Genomic DNA, 13,937 nt, shown 5'->3' with positions numbered 1-13,937 from the left:
AAGGGATTTATCATTTAGAGAGGGTTCAGAATTTCAGCTAGATGTTCTCTAATTAACTCTTTAACTAAGGCACTGCCTAGTTAGGACCTTAAGGACAGTATTTTAGGCCAGAATAAGCTTATTTCTCCCAATTAAGGCATAGTCCAGCCTAATGAATCAGCTTTAGTGCCAATTTAGTATAATTAACCCTCAATTATGAATTTTAAATAACTAAGTGTCCCTAAATTAGGACTGCTGCAGGAAAACTAAGGCTTTACTTGACTATTAGTACAATCAGTTTTGGCATGCGATGTAACAATAGGAACATCTGCTCAAAAAACTATCTACTCCTACCAATGTAACAATAGGAACATCTGCCAAAAAACTATCTACTCCTACCATTTTTGTTTTGCTCATGATTAATTACAACTCTTGATTCCATATTCCCAATTTTATGGTGTGCTTTACATATTAGAAAGGTTATAACCACGAGATGTTAGTCTTGCCATCAATCACTTCAGTGGTATTCTAACCGGGCCACTCTCCATCTAGCCAAATAAAAAAGCTTCATGGAAGCCCGGTATCATAAAACTTAATAAGTGCCAACCTGGAAGCTAACAATGTTGTTGTCAGCTCATGAACATATAAATAGATATAAAGGATTAACATTTAGAGAATAGGTCTTCAAGAAAGACATTCAATACGATATTTAGATTCTAATAATATCAGATCTATGAAAGTTTTAAACATTTAGCTGCTTAAGAGCAGCATTTGAAGTTAGCAAAAATTGTCAGTTAGAATGACAAACCTTAGTCAATATGCAGCTAATTGACAACAGAACAGCAAGAATAAAGAATACAAGATGTCACTCTGACCATGGAGGAAAATGCCATGGGTATTCAAAGAGAACTTACTGTACAAGATGTCACCCTGAACAATTGAAAAAATTGCCATTGGCATTCAAAGAGAACTTACTGTTTCAACTTTCAAGTAGCGAATCAATTAAAAAATCTGATACAACATGACAACCCTTTTTGAGCTGCAAACAGTTCCTGGTAAATGTCTCTAATGTACACGAGGCAAAAAAATGAATTGACAGTAGTCAACATTCCTAATAGGAGAACTCCTACTATTTGACTTTGTTAAAGAGTTGCCCACAAATATTTGGGCATTGATCCTCTATTGCAATGTGGACCATCATGATTCACTGAAACAGCCCAATTAAGAAAACTGCTCCCTGTCATCACAGAATACAAAGTGTACACAAAATTGATAAGTGTGGCTAATCCATTTATCAACTTAGCTATTCCTGGAAGGAATTTTCATGGAGGTCAGTAGAGGCTCTATTAACAAATTCCAGCTGTGGTCGAGCATGCATCCTGGCTAACAAGGCAGCCACAGCCAATTGCAGTTTAAAAGTAAAATACAAGCTATATTACAGTGCTTGCATAGCTAAAATCCTGATCAAATCACCAAATATCAGCATTATTTCTCAAACCCTCATTTTGCTATGGTTTTAAAGAATCTAGATGGCAAATGATCATACCCTAGCTGCTCCTTAAGTCTAGGGATTGATCCTTTGTTGGGATTGGATATACAACAAACATAATTAGTTTATTTACTAAAATTATATTTTTGTAAAATATGTTTGACTGGCTAAAGGACATGAGGAAGATGGTAAAGCACATTTCTAGCATCTACATCCTTCTAATAAGCAATCTGATGGTCAATGGAGCTCTTACAAGTTAGAGCCCACAATGCAGCCATGACACTACTGACTACCTAAGATATGAGCTCATAAACAGTCGTACAGCAATATCAGGAGGCATATTGTCTCCTCCCACGGCATGAACAGCCACAGGAATTGTGGATAGCAGGTGTAAGGTTAAAGGAAAAACAGCAGGTTCTATTTCCTCATCATCATGCAAGAGTTTATCAGTTTTTTTGAATGTTAAATGTTCGCCCTTCAACCTTTTCTCAACTTCTTGAAGGATGTCCTCATATGTCTCTTGCTCAGCACCGAAGCTGCCTGCATTTCTGGGATTTAATAACAATGCAATGTCTTCTAGTGTACGATATTTTCCATGGTTAAACCTTTTCTTAGAGCGTTTTCCTGAATAAATATTCAACAAAAGTGCACCTGTCATGTCAAGCCATTCAACAACAAGGCCTTCAATCTCGTCAATGTAAATGCGCCGTTCCATCTGCAAAAGCATATTCTTATTCTTTTTACAAAAACGCAAAGATTCCAAAGGGCAGTTCATGCAACTCCTACTATCACCAAAAAAGGAACAAAACTGAAGATGAAGTTCCAAATATAATATAATACTTACAGCTAGCTTGTAAATGTAAACAGACATAAACTTTGGTCCTAGTGCCAACACCCTCGCATCTGAAATTAATGTCTGCCACAAAAAACAAAAAAAGGTTAAATAAAGAGGCATGTAATAGAGTGAGGACACATATGACCAACACTTCCTGAAGGATACATCAATGACAAGTGATAAAGCATCTCAATAGATACTAGTCGGAACATAAAACTTAAAACATAAAGATTCCAACACAAAGCAGAATTACCACCTATAAACAATCTATAAATAGAAGCTAACCAAACGAATATCCTGTGACATCTGATTCATCATTAGTATCCCTAAAGTTTAAACCCTGAAAAATGATACTCAAGGCTAAAGCACTAGATACACACTAGATAGAAACTGGTGGCAACTTGTAAGGGAGATGTAAAATATCTCAAGATGCCACCTTTATACAATCCTTTCATGATAGCTCCTCTCTAAGATGTCCTTTGCTATCAATTGTACAGTGTCAGTTCTATAGAGCAGAGAAACACGTGCACTTCCAGTGTATGATAATTCCCAGCTGTTGGGACCATAATAGCAAAAATGGTTTCCAAACAAAAAATTGTCATTTAATTATTTTTCCCAGTCAGAATGTTTTAAAAGTGACATGGTCATAAGAGGTGTGGTCAACATTGACAACAGACCCCAATTTAGATTAAAAATAATTAAGTCAAGCTTACGCCCTACGTCTCGTTATTGTTAAAACTTCACCCTAAAATGAAACTGCAGCAGTGCGAAATTGCAGAGCAGCACAACATGTTCAATTGATTGATTCTGCATCCATATACACTCGCAATTTCCTAAATTTTGGAAGTGGCTGCAATGGCGCAAAATAAATATACCAAGCTGAAGAATAAACAACAATTTGACAAGGATATCATTGCTTCTTGTGACTGTTTTATAGCTTTTATTACTTTACAGCATAACCTTATCCAATAATTAATTAACATTATATGCAACTATTAACATTGCTGCTAATTGAAATTTAAATTGTGTTATTAGTATCACCCCTGAATTGGGTATACTACAGTGGTTTCCAACAGCTCAGCATTTTTGCAGCCTTTTCCATTGTCTTTCAGCAATATGGAAAAACAGGGCACTGTTACTATTAAAAAGAAATACATTCCAGAGGTTTGATTTGGGAAACGACTCCATAAATTAACTCCTTTTACCCATTTCCCATCAATGTTGAGAAGACTAGGATTTATATTCTATTACCCTCATTTATTTCCTTTTTTTTCTTTTTCTGAACCATTTTTATATTTACCTTTTCTTGATTCCATCATTTTTCATTTTTTTCCCAAACATGGTTACTATGGTTGAGAATCTGAGATAAATCCTAGTACAACTGTGCACTATTTTCATTCAGGAACAAAGATGCTGTGGGAATCCCAATCTAGAAGACATTTGTACGGAATTTCAAATCATCGGTGCTTAATCATAGTGAGCTCGATTATCAAAAGACAAATAGGGAACCACAACCTCTTTTTCAATGGGAATCTGCCTTTTAACATGTGGTAGAAACCCAGAAATAAGCATGCCCCACACTTGAGTGAAGAATGGGGTTTTCATACCTTGCCAGCACCATTACAATAGTTTACCCTGTGGAAATTTCTTGGAATTCACAATTCAATGAAGAATAAAAATTTCACCTTCAACATGGAAGGTTTCTTGGATCATATCCTTCTGAATTGTCAGCGTTAGGCCTGCTGTAAAACAAAGTACAAAACAGCAGCAGAAAGTGTACAATGTCTCACTTCCAAAAATCCCAATCTTTCTGGCAATTCAAGGACAAAATATACCAAACCAAAGGGATAAATTTCAGCTCTTTAGGGCAACTTACCAGCCAATAATCAGAGCTGAAAATACTCTTTTGCAGCCGTAATAACAACAGTACAACAGCTGTGATGTTCCTACTTGGCAATTTTGCTAAGTAATTACAATTTTGCACAATTTTGAGTTTTGCTATGATGGACTTAGGAAAAGTGGGTTAGGAGTGTTGAAAATACTGGGGGGGGGGGGGGGGTGTGGGGGTGGTGAATCAGTATTTCTTTTACAATTGTTACTTTTATGCCAGTTAAGATCTCTTAGATAGAACACAAAAAGATCAATAACAAAATAAATACTTGTATTAACGAGAATTGACAAGGACTCCAATCCTCTTTATAATGAATCAAATACAATAATAGATCAGGGCTCCAACCCTAGATGAAGACTCCAATCTTCAAACTACCAAACTCCAACCTGTACTTTGTGAAGCACCAACTTGGACTTCACAACCCTCCAACCTCTAGGGCTCCAACCCTATCTTCCACAAGGCTCCAACCTTATCTTTTTGAGGGCACTTATCCTCTAGGGCACCAACCCTATCAATCTGTTTTAATTCGTCAATGTAGGTTGAATGGTTCTTCAAGACCTCCCAAAACTTCTGCAACAAGCCTTGACAATATATTCAAATTAGCCTTCAACAAATGCCCTCGCTTAGCTCATCAATTACAACTTTATCAACCTCAAAAGATGTCTCCACAACTCTTCATGATACCCAAAACAATTTTCTTCAATGTTAATCCATGAGAGGTTCAATCACGTATTAAGGTCTCCAAGGCAGCCTCCCAAGATGTCTCCAAAATTGACTCAAGGTGTCAATAAGTTGCCTCAAAAGATTCTCCAAGACAATGAAGGCTTCTCCTAGGTATGCTCCAAATCACAATGCTTCATATGTTTCAAAATTTCTTAGGTAATTAGTGCTTTTTCAACAAGACCCAACAAAGCCTTCAATTCTCCAAGGGCTTCTTCAAGAGGTTTTTTTCAAATGCTTTTCAATTGTCCAAGACACCTCAGATCAATGAGTCACCTTTAGCCTTCAAAATTACTTCTCCACCAGTCCACAGGTACCTCAAAGTTTCACTGATCTTCAAATAGCAATAGTGTATCTCCACCCTCCTGAGGTCTGCAACAAGTTGTTTTGTAAAGTCTGCAAATCAAAGATCTTTTAGAACAGCTACTTGTCCCCTTAATATGTCTGCTTTTCAAACCATATCCAGGTCACAATCAATAAACCCAACCAAACACTGAAAATACTGCCAAAAATGTCTGCTCCTTGTTCAAAGCTCTGCTACTCAAGGTGGGCTGGTCCAAATTCAAGGTCTGCAATCAATGTCTGCAAATGCCACTGTTACTATCTTCTTTTCTGCCTTAGTTTCAAATCCTTTTCTATTGCATAAAAATTAATATCAAATCAAAGTTACCTTTTTATGATGGCCTTTTGTCATGGCATCAACTTCTTGCACATGTATGAATCCATCTCCAAAACATACATTACCAGGGTTCTCTTTTCTTCTAGCGCACATATCAAGGTCTTCATACCTCCTTCATGGAGATGCCATAGTTAATTCTTCTAGTCAATATCAGATGTTGATTCCTTATCTTATCTTATAGATGCATCTTCCCATGAACTCTTCTTTCATTTTCCTCACATATTGCTTTCCTCGGAATCTTCTTTACAAGGTTCTTTCAACTTAGGAACCATAATTGTCAACCACCTCAAGTTCTTCATGAGGTCATATTATGTTGATTTCATCTTGTCAAGGCACATTATCTACTTGCCTTCATGCATCTTTCTAATGGAAAAGATTTTTCTTCTTCAATCATGCTCATGAGATAAGCATTCTACCCATTCTATCTGCAACCATATGATGACATGACTTTATCTATTTATCAAATATATACATACCTCTTCCTTCATGTGGCCATCTAGACTTCCTTCAGGCAGCTTCCTTTCCTTGCTTGAAGATGAAAGTACTTCAACCAACTTGTCATGCTGCACATCTTTGTCATCATGTCATCATCCTTCTAACTGTGGATCCCACACAAGGTGGAGTGTAGACCATCTGTGAGATGCTTCTTCTAAGTAGAGGTGAAACTTCTTAATGTAGATTCCAATGGAGGATCTTGATGAACTTTATTCTGCAAATGCTCCTTCGTGATGATGATGTATAATGATTTCTTTATCTTCTGTCTTGCTAGATGAATTTCCTCCAACCATATATACTGCTACTTCGGTTGTCTTTATATGCTTCCAATGGAGATGCCATGAGCTACTTCCTTTCTATCAGGATGACTGCTGCAATTATGTAGACTTTCTACTTCAGCTAACCTTCCATGCTTATATGATGATGTCATCTTTATCTTGCTATAATGCATCCTATCATACTCGTGATGTTTCTTATTCTTTCCTATAACAGAAAAGAACTAAGTGATTGAGATTATCTCAGTCATAGTATAGATCTTTCACTTCCTCCTCCTTTGCTTTCTTCTTTTTTGATTCTTCCACTTCTTCAGTAACATGGGCTTCATTTCTTTCCTTTGTCTTCTTGTTGTCCTTCTTGAGTTTTGGACAATTTATTTTAAAGTGCCTATATTCATTACATTCATAGCATTGTATCTTTGACATATCGATCTTCTTCTTTTTCCGAAGATCAAACTTTCCAAACTTTCCTTTTCTCCTAGCCATGGCAGCATATGCTTGAACTTGTTCATTTGATCCAACATCGCTTTTTGCCTTCAACCTAGTTTCTTCAATCTTACATAATGACCAAAGTTCATTGAATGGAGTGGCTTCCTTCTTTCCATAGATACTTGATACAAAGTTGTCCCATTCATTAGATAGTGCATTGAGCACAATGGTGGTCATTTCTTTATCGGGCATTATTTCTCCTAATTCTTGAAGTTGATCTCTTATTTATGACACCCTCATAAGGTATAAGGCTATCTCTTCTTCCTTTGATACCTTCATCTTGTCTAGCTTGGTTCTCAATGATATAACTTCTTCTGCAGTGCTTACAAAAAACAATTCTACCAACTTTTCATAGATTTCCCCTTTCATATACTTCGATAGTGCTTGAGCTTGCTCTTGAGATGGTTTGAAGATTGAACCCTTAACATATTTAATAACTTCATTCTCTATGAGGATCAAATCTATCCTCTTCTTCCATGCAACGAAATTTGATAACTCAACCAATTTATTGCTTCTTTGCAAAATGAGGTCATTTTGATAGTAGATTCAGACATAAATATAAAGATACTTACTTTTCAAGTGAAGATGTTCCTAGATGATGATATCTTCAACTTGATGCTTTCTTGACGATGTTGTTTCCTTGATGATCTTCTTCAAGGATGTTTGAGATGCGAACTTTGCTTCAATGTGAAGGAGATCACCTTGATTTCTTTGATGATGATGGCAATGCTTCTTCTTGCTTCCTTTGGATGTAGAAATTTAGAACTTCAAGATGCTTCAAATGTGTAGTCCTTCTTTCTTTGAGTGGAGGTAGTGTCCTTGAGGTCTTCTTCTCCTTGTGATGATGTGATCCTTGAGATGAGTGCTCCTCCTTGGTGCTTCTTAGTCCTCCTTAATGATTTCCTTGTGCTTGTCCCTTATGTATCCTTCTTCAATGATGTGATCTTCAAGCTGCTTCTTCTTCTTCTTGTAGTCACCTTAGCTTTGATCCCATGTTGAGAAATCTATGGGTAGCTAGATTAGGTGATTTCTCTTACTTTGATAACTACTTACGATGTATTTTTACTTTAACTTGATTAGCTTCTTCTTTCATCTTATTATTATTAGTGTTCTCTATCATCAAACAGCGCCCAAACAATGAAGATCAATGAGACAAGGAGACACAAAATGTAGATTGTTCACCGGAGCCAAAACCTCTCCTTTCGAGAGGAAAACCCACAAGAATTATTTTCTTCTTACAGAACTTCAAATGACGAATTCCAAGACCTATGACCCTTGATAAAGGCCCCTCCAAGACCAATTCAAACCTTCCTTTGATGAGCTTCTCTTCCACAGTTTACAAAAACAACTTTTGACCTTCCAGCAACAACTTTGACCCCAGCAACTTCACCTTCCAGCACCTTTCCAATAACTTTGACCTCTAATAATTTCTAGCAACTTCATCCTCCAGCAATTTCATCCTTCAACAACTTTCCAGCAACTTCGTCCTCCAGGAACTTTCTAGCAACTTAGACTTCCAACAATTTCATAATTTCGTTGCACTTGAGAGAAAGAGAGAGACCCAAAAACTTTGACTTTAGCTTCCTTCTTGAACTTTGCTTGCCTTAGGATGTAATGTCCCAAATTTTGATTTTTCATCTGAGGGAGTTAATGGAGTTTTATTGGGCAGGTGCTAAGCATAGCACAATTTTGTAACTTGAGCATTGGAAACATTTTTGGTGTATTGGACTTAACAGAAATAGAAAATTGTTTTGCTAGTGGAATGTGGAGGCCACGCCTACAAGAAATACGCACCACTTGAAGAGAAAATCGAATTGCTAAGGGAAGGAGGTCAAAATATTGGGTGGAAGGACCCACATGAGGAGGCAAGAAAAAATTATAAATAGAAGGAGCATACAAGCTATTGGGGTCTTTTTGTTCACTCATCTATTTCCTTTGTTGCTCAAACTGTTTAGCTAGGTCACAAGAGTTGCTTAGCACAGAGTTCTCCAAGGGGAGAACTCACCGTTCTTTCGGTGGACTTCGAATGCTACTTTGGTGAGAGGGTTTGTGGAGTATTGTAACACATTTCAGCAGATTTCTTCAACCAATTCGTATTCCAGGGAGGACGCAGTAGAGAAATTGTACCACTCATTTCAACTAGTTTCTGAGGGTGTTTTGCTGGGAGAAAAATTGTAGAGTTGCTTTAGGAAAAGTGTAGCCTTTATGGAAAGTTTTGGAGCTGGAGGTGACTGCTATTGAGGGCAACGAATTTATCTTCCTAGGGCCTGCACAAGGGGTCACTAGATGGTGTTTTTGTGGAGCTGGTTTTAGCTATCTTGTGCCAGAATTTGATGTGAAACCTCTCCCATGCATCCGGGAAAATTTCCTATATCATTCCTATTGCAGTTTGAGGAGAAATAAGGAGAGTCTGCAGCTGTTAGAGCCACTGGGGATGCAGTTTCTGCCAAGGAGGTCGTAGCAACAATTTTGGATAATTCTGGTAGGTCGGAATTAGCCCAAAACATTTTTGGGTTTTGTCGGTCAGGGGCCAAGGAGTCGAATCCTAATTTTGCAGAATTTTTGGGTGAGTTTTGGCACCCCAAACAACAGAATTATTTGGCAACCAGTGGGGAGAAGTGAGCTGAAATTTTGGGTTCCGAGTGGTTAGTAGAATTTGCCAATACCCTTTCTGGGTTTATGGTGGAGAGCCCAAGATTAATTTGGCAGAATTTTATGAGCATTTTTGGAGGCTCAAACAGGGGTTTCTTCCAGCCAGCAGTTGCAGAAATTCTAGGACCAGCGCAGTACATTGAGGAGAAGTCTTTCCTTTGCATCCGGGTAGCATTTTTCTCACCAGGGATTGTCTAGCTTGCTTTGGCAAGCCTAGGTGCACACATTTCATGCATTGTACTCTCTTGTTGATAATAAAATGGCTAAGCTTGGCACAGTTTTGGTGCAATTTTATAGGTGTTTAATTGTTGTTTGAATTTTTTAGTGTTGCATGAGTATTTTGCTTAGTATTGTTGTTAATTTTACATTTGGAACATTATAGTGGTATCAAAGCATGATCTTGGCCCAGCTGTGGGTAGCCAATAAGATCATGGAAGATTCAGGTATGTAGGCACAATGACTGGTGAAACCGTAGACAAAACCATGCCTCAAGGGAAATTCAGTATGCACGAATTCTGGGGTGGAATTCATTGGAACGGTGAGAGGTTGACCCAGTTGACGAGGGTGACAAACCAGATTCATCCTCATCCTTTCAATAGAGACGCTAGAGGTACATAAACTATGAAGGTGTAGCCATCTACACCATGTGGGGTAAGTTGACAGACTCAGGACACTAGATCTCTTCAAAAGGAGTAGGCAAGACAGGGACAATTAGAGGGTGAGTCCAGGAGTGTTTTTTCTAGTGGAGACCTGGCTTTAGATATCAGGTGCCTGAGGAGGAGGTTGAGCATGATGTTGAAGGCCCACAGGATGGCGAGGAGCACATCGATGTACCTGATGGGGCGCAGGAGTCACCATTGTTATAGACCTCTTTGACAGCCCCAGTTGACACCTTGGTGGAGAGGATAGAGCCTACACCCATAGAGCTATCTGTTGAGGAGGTGCCCCCCATGGATGAGATGCCAATAGTTGTTGAGGTCTCCGGAGCTATGACTGAGTTTACAGGTGATAGATGCCCACGGCAGTTTCATCAATTCTAGGCTGGCCTCCTAGCATTGAGAGAGAAGGCCATGACAGTACGAGAGGCCCTTCTGCAACAAAACAAGGAGTTGGAGGGAATGAGAGCAGTTTCTGCTGAGTCAGCAACCAAACTAACTCGTGTTGGGGTACAGTTGGATTCCCTAATGGTACAACTAGATTTCACATTAGAGCATCAGAGCAACCCTCTTTAGACATACATAGATGGGGTTGGCAGCACTATTAGGTTACTTTTTCCCATTGGAGAGAGAGAGAGGCATAGCTACCTAGTCAGACTTTAAGTGTTGATCAAGATGGTGAGTTGAGGCGACATGAGGTGCACAGAGTGCAGCACTCACGGGATGGAGGGCTTGTTTTATGTGTTGGAGTTCGTGCATTCGATCCCTCTCTTGGGGTTAGAAGGTGAGAGATTTTGACTTGGTACAAGGTGGAGTGGGCTAGACTCATGGAGATGGTCATAGTCTGGAGTGAAGCTCAGTGGGAGCTCCAAGACATCGAGGGTACTGAAGGCCCAGGTTAGCATTGGGATCCAAGCGGAGCTTCCTATCCAACATCAGACAAGCAGTATGGCTATGGCATTGATGAGGTAGTCAACCCAATGCTTGAGCACATGCATTCCATAGGGAGTTCCAATCAGCACTATTGGCTAGATGGTCTATGCGCAGACTCCATGGGTTGTTTTGGCATGTTGATTGCGCATGGGGCCGCAGGATGATTAGCATTCTCTGGCAAGAGCAGGTTGGAGGAGGTGGCATGGGTAGGCCACCGGACTGGGCATTATATGGAGACGATGTTCTCCCATCGAAGTTTAGGACTCAGGGGTTACAAAGGTCGGCACAGCAGAGATATCCCCTCTAGTAGGAGCGGAGTTAGGGCACTCAGGTCTACCAGGATGGACGAGGAGGTGTGGCTTGATGCATACAGACCCGATTCTAGGCCATAACACCCAGTGGTGTGCAGGGCTATGCAGCGAGGAGCAGTGACCTGCAAAGGAGCATGGAGATGCATGGTGGTATACCACAGCATGTCGGTTTACACTGTGGGGTAGGAGGAGTGACTCACATCGCATTGAGTACCCGCAGGGAGTGTCAGGTATAGTGACACATGAAGGACACGAGACGGTTAAGGATGGTACGGTAGTAGTAGGCGGTATCTAGCGGTGCACAGGGGTAGGTCGCAATGTACAGTGGCATGACGAGAAGTACAGGGATGCTCAATGGCATACGGGGATGTATGGTGCTACACAGCGAGGTCATGGAGTGTCGCCTCCGAGGAGACTTATGGACAGAGACACCAGGTATACCTTTGGGTGTAGATCACCCAAGATCAGCAGAGACGTAGATGAGCGAAACTTGATGGTATCCATGGGGACTCACACGCCTATCCCTCTTCTACATCACTTACAGGCATGCGTGATCTGGTTGTTGTCACATTCTGAGCACGAGCAACGGGGGACGGGGAACTCACCCGAGATATTTGGATGACACTTAGTGCACTAGGGGAGAGACTTCTTAGCAGTGGCATTGGGTCGGTGCGTGAGTTGACAGCCACAGGTTGAGGGATGAGGTGATCATCTGCAGGGATGGCATATCGTTCATCACTGATCCTATGCTTGGGGAGTTGGTCACAGGGGAGACATGTGTCACTCTTTCCACGTGGCATGTTTGGACCATGCATGAGCAGAGGATACCACGTACAGCTAAGACAATTTTCCAATATGTATCCGGATTCCTGACATTGTATCGGCACATTATCCGAGGGCGGGTCGCCAACCCAGTGGAAATGGTTGGCAGGAGCAAGATGGATCCACATACACTGAGTCGATTGCGAGTATCAAATACCCATCTATTGGTTGCATTCAGGGGGTAGCTATTTGGCACGTGGTTTCCAACGGTCATCAGTTCTACACAGTGGCAGGCACAGGGCAGTTTAGTATGCCTCAAATTAGTTCATGATATATGGAGCCTATATATTGGTGGCATGCAGGGACTAGAGATGAGGCCCAAAGGGATTCTAGCAGTTGTCAGAGATATGCCGCAACAGGTCTGGCTATGGGATTCAGGGATTCAGTTGATTGATAGACCACTTTGTCTCGCGATGAGCAGAGTCATGGCAGAGTGATATAGCTCGCTCTTGGGTTGACACATGGGGGTTCGCAGAGGGTTTCATCCTATGGGGAGGCAAACATTCTCTATTGTTGCACGAGTTTGGAGTTAGATTTGGATGGGTAAGCTTTGGCATCATGGAGATATCTAGGCAAGATGTATCTTGCCTCTATCAGTATTTCACCATCAAGTTCCAGGAGAGGAAGATATAGTGCACGCACAATGGGCAGTGGGTTAGAGCCAGAGTGGCATGACGACAACATGTTGGCACCTTTCTAAGGTTAGCATGGGACCCGAGCATCACAGTACTTGGCAGCTCAGCAACCTTTAGGGATGAGCTAGTTGCTACAGGGGGAGGTCACTCAGATCTTCCATTGGGCTTTAGTGACTCGTTGATGGTGTGGGGGACTTCATCAGCATGGCAAGTTGGCCAGCAGGAGGATTTCAAGAGGAGCTCATGCAGGGGAGACTTCATTCGCATAGGGAGTGGGTTGTATCTTCAGGGGCCCACAATCAGAGTGCATGAGATGGACTACTCGGTAGGGAAGCTTCATGAGGATTTGGATAGAGTTTTACATCATCGAGATGCTCTACTTATTGGCGGTAGACAGAGGGCTTCTAACGCCTATATCTAGCAGGATAATGAGTGGAGCAAGGTGTGCATCACATTGATTAGGTTGGCTTGGGATCCTGGTAGTGAGGGACTCCTTCACTATAGGACACTACAGAGATCAGGGACGATCCAATGGCACATTTGGGACCCTGGTGAAGTTTGCAGTGACAGTGGGGATCCACAATCAGAGAGGCGTTTGTTTAGGCATTGCTTGAGGTCAAACAATTTTTGGTGGGGAGGATTGTAACGTACCCAATTTTGATTTTTCATCTGAGGGAGTTAATGGATTTTATTGGGGAGGAGTTAAGCATAGCACAATTTTGTAACTTGAGCATTGGAGACATTTTTGGCGTATGGGGCTTAGGAGAAATAGAAAATTATTTTGCTAGTGGAATGTGGGGGCCACACCTATAAGAAATACGCACCACTTAAAGAGAAAATCGAATTGTTAAGGGAAGGAGGTTGAAATATTGGATGGAGGGACCCACATGAGGAGGCAAGAAAAAATTATAAATAGGATCATAAAAGCTATTGGGGTCTTTTTGTTCACCCATATATTTCCTTTGTTGCTCAAACTGTTTAGCTGGGTCACAAGTGTTGCTTAGCACAGAGTTCTCCAAGGGGAGAACTCACCCTTCTTTTGGTAGACTTCGAGTGTCACCCTAGAGAGGCAAGCT

General features: G+C 40.7%; 1 protein-coding gene across 3 annotated transcripts in view; it reads right to left on the bottom strand.

Annotated features, from left to right (window-relative positions):
• Positions 1 to 917: 917 nt before the first annotated feature.
• The window catches only part of LOC149238979 (DIS3-like exonuclease 2), a 230,039-nt gene continuing 217,019 nt past the window's right edge, over positions 918 to 13,937 (bottom strand). For all 3 annotated transcript variants that reach the window (XM_089373274.1, XM_089373273.1, XM_089373275.1), the window contains exons 7-8: positions 2,313 to 2,384; positions 918 to 2,183 (exon numbers count right to left, since the gene is read on the bottom strand). In XM_089373274.1, the coding sequence (XP_089229400.1) occupies positions 1,758 to 2,183; positions 2,313 to 2,384 (498 nt within the window). In that variant the 3' untranslated portion in view covers positions 918 to 1,757. The remainder of the gene's footprint in view (positions 2,184 to 2,312; positions 2,385 to 13,937) is intronic.

Source organism: Pinus tabuliformis, chromosome 8, assembly GCF_031772625.1.
Source record: "Pinus tabuliformis cultivar Carrire ecotype Pingquan chromosome 8, CPIR1, whole genome shotgun sequence".
Lineage (NCBI taxonomy): Eukaryota > Viridiplantae > Streptophyta > Pinopsida > Pinales > Pinaceae > Pinus > Pinus tabuliformis.
The sequence above is the reverse complement of the archived record's forward strand: the minus strand, read 5'-3'. Positions and strand labels throughout refer to the sequence as shown.